The sequence below is a fragment of the Tupaia chinensis genome, unplaced genomic scaffold (assembly GCF_000334495.1).
Source record: "Tupaia chinensis unplaced genomic scaffold, TupChi_1.0 Scaffold000365_1, whole genome shotgun sequence".
Lineage (NCBI taxonomy): Eukaryota > Metazoa > Chordata > Mammalia > Scandentia > Tupaiidae > Tupaia > Tupaia belangeri.
In genome coordinates, this window is record NW_006159862.1 from 2,523,062 (window position 1) to 2,525,760 (window position 2,699).

Genomic DNA, 2,699 nt, shown 5'->3' on the forward strand with positions numbered 1-2,699 from the left:
GGGCGCGAGGGTCCCGGCTGGGACGGGCTGCTAGGGTTCCTTGCGGTCCCGGGGGCCCTGGGCCCTCCGTTTGGAGTCAGAGGCCCACTGGCTGCCACCCGTCCTGTCCTTGAGGTGCTTGGCCTGGGACAGTTTGGAGTACGGGATTCCAAAGGGACTCGAATGCCCCTCGCTGGCCCTGCGGTCGGCCAGTGGGCGGGCGTTCCGGGTGGGCCTTGGGCTCCCAGGCTCTGGCAGCGTGCGGGGCACGGGGCCTGCCTTGGCCTGCCAGTGGTGGGGGCCTGCCATGGCCCCGCCCGCTCTCCTGGTGGTGCTCTGGATGCCGTCAGCAGCAGGGCGGTACCGGGGGGGTCCTGTGGTCCTCGATGGCCGCAGGAGGCTGTCCTTATCCCTGGTCCCTGGGGCAGGGACACCGTGATGGTGGAACTGCTGGCCCTGGAGAGAGAGAGTGGGGGAGAGTGAGGCTCCTGTGGGCTGGGAGCATAGCACGGTGGGCCCGCACTGGCCGTCAGCTCTGTTGCTGTCTCTGTGTGCAGGGCCGCTCCCTCTGTGGCTTAACTCCTCCTTGCTGCCCCTTTCTGTAAGCAGGGCTGACATGGTTGGGCAAGGGCCAGGCGGGGCTGCAAGAGGCAGCGCTGGGATTTTTTCATGCATTTGCTGGAGGAAGTCAGAGAGGGAGAGAGAGAGCCAGAGAGACATCACCCCCAGTGGGGATGGCCACGCCACAATTCCGTCTCCTCCATCCTCTTGGGATCTTGGGCACGCATGCACACACCCACCCCGAGTGTTTTTCAAGACGCCAGGTCCAGGATGCAAACCATACAGACAGCCCTGTGGGAGCCAGCTGCCCTAACCACCATGCCACTGGCTGGCCCATTGCCAGGGGGCACTTGGGTCCTCCTTCATGGCACGACCTCTCTAGCTGACTCTAGATAAGCCACTTCCCCCCTGGACCCGCCCTGTGGGTCCCGGCAGCCCAGGGAAGCACGCGACGTGGGGGAAGGACTAGGCCTAGTGTACAGCAGCACTCGGAGGGCGAGGCCCAGTGTCTGTCCTGCTGGTGGACCAGCCCAAGGGCCTCACTGTGGGATAAGGCAGGCAGGCCGGCACTCACGGTGCCTTCCCTGAGAGCAGCCGGCCAGCCCCACTCACGGGTGGGCCTCTAAGTCCCAGGTGGAGCTGATCTGTACCCCAGTGGGCTCGGTCATTGTCTGCCCAACAACTTCCTGGGCCCAACAGGGACGTGACCCACACTGGGAGGTGTCGGAGCCCTGGGGCCTTGGCTGCCCCTCCCGCCTGGGCAGCAAGCACTCCTGACTCCCATGGCCGTGCCTCCTGTGGGCTCTGCAGCTGCCCTGGGAGGGCTGAGGGCAGCCTGTGTGGGTGAGGAGTGGAGCAGAGGCTGGCCACAGTGGGTATACTGGGGTATGGGCACCCCGCCAGGCTGGGTCTGCCCACCCACAGCACCTCCTGTCTCGTCCATAAGCGGCCCAGGCCTGGCACAGCCTGGGCGTCTCTGGGCGGAGCGTCACGCAGGAGATATTCCCAGGGAGGCTGAACAGGTCGGCACAGCCTGGCCCCAGGGTCGGGGCTGGCGGCCTTGCTGCATGGAGTTCGAGGCCCATGGGTCACGCGGGGAGCAGAGGAGGGATGCTGCGACCCACCATGGTCTGGAGCACCGGAAGGCATGGGCTCAGCCTTACCCCCTCCCCCCAACGGCTGGGTCTGCTAGAGGTTGCCTTGGCAACCCTGGGCACTCCTGCTCAGAGTCCAGTCTCTGTGTGGGCATGAGCACTTTGGGGTACCTGGGGGTATAACCACTCAGCTGCTTGGCCTGGGGGTTATAGGCCAGGATGGGCCGTTCCTGGGCTCCTCCACAGTGAGTAGGTGACTTTTTTTTGGAAGTTCTTGCCTTAGGGCACATGTGCTCATGGAGAGAGACAGAGACAGTGAGTGAAAGTGAGAAATTACCCCTCGGGAGGATGGCCACACTGCAATCCCTTCTCTATTCTCCTCCTGGGATCTTAGGCATGCACACACGTGTGCCCCATGTGTGCCCACAGTCGGCCGTGTGGGAGTCCAGGGCCTAAGCCACTACGCCATCTGCTGGTCCCAATCAGAAGCAAAACCAGGGACGAATGAGGCAGAGTCTGGGGCAGAGCCCGGCCCGGCCCGTGTCCGTCTGCGAAGGGCGGTGCACAGGCCGGAACGCCTCCTGGGGCTCTGCCAGCTGGGGCAGCCTCTGAGTCTGTCACCTGCCGATGCCGCAGGTTCAGACCGACCTCTTGAGTCAGCACTGGCGGCTCATCGTTAGCGGCAACCACAACTGTGTGTGACCAGCCGTGGCCACACCTCAGGGAAGCCCAAGGCTCCCCGGAGGAAGGGATGACCCTGGCAGTCTACACCAGCAGCTCGCAGTCCCTGCAGCAACCCTGCAGGTCAGCAGCAGGAGCCCATCTTGCAGCGGGGGACACAGTAGTAGCTCAGCCTCTTGCAGCGAGGGCCAGGCTGGGACTGGACGCTGGGTCTGAGAGCCCTGGGGGTCCGGAGCCTGCTGACACCCGAGGCAAGGGCCCGCCCTACTGGGCCTGATGGCTCACTGAAGAGCTGGGCTTCTCTACCGGAAGGGACAGCACTGTCTCGGGGCTAGCTGCAGAGGGCGCAGAGACAAGCCATGAAGCGCTGGGCATCTCCACCGG

The 2,699-nt window shown here is 64.8% G+C and overlaps 2 protein-coding genes across 3 annotated transcripts in view; one reads left to right on the top strand and one right to left on the bottom strand.

The window, feature by feature from the left end:
- The window catches only part of SLC5A10 (solute carrier family 5 member 10), a 31,159-nt gene that overhangs the window by 25,142 nt on the left and 3,318 nt on the right, over positions 1-2,699 (top strand). The gene's annotated exons all lie outside the window — the stretch shown is intronic.
- SACK1G (scaffolding CK1 anchoring protein G) overlaps positions 1-2,699 on the bottom strand; it is a 40,540-nt gene that overhangs the window by 5,138 nt on the left and 32,703 nt on the right. The window contains exon 5 of one of the 2 annotated variants that reach the window (XM_006153189.3): positions 11-435. In XM_006153189.3, the coding sequence (XP_006153251.1) occupies positions 31-435 (405 nt within the window). In that variant the 3' untranslated portion in view covers positions 11-30. The remainder of the gene's footprint in view (positions 1-10; positions 436-2,699) is intronic. The other variant, XM_006153190.3, reaches the window with a different exon arrangement.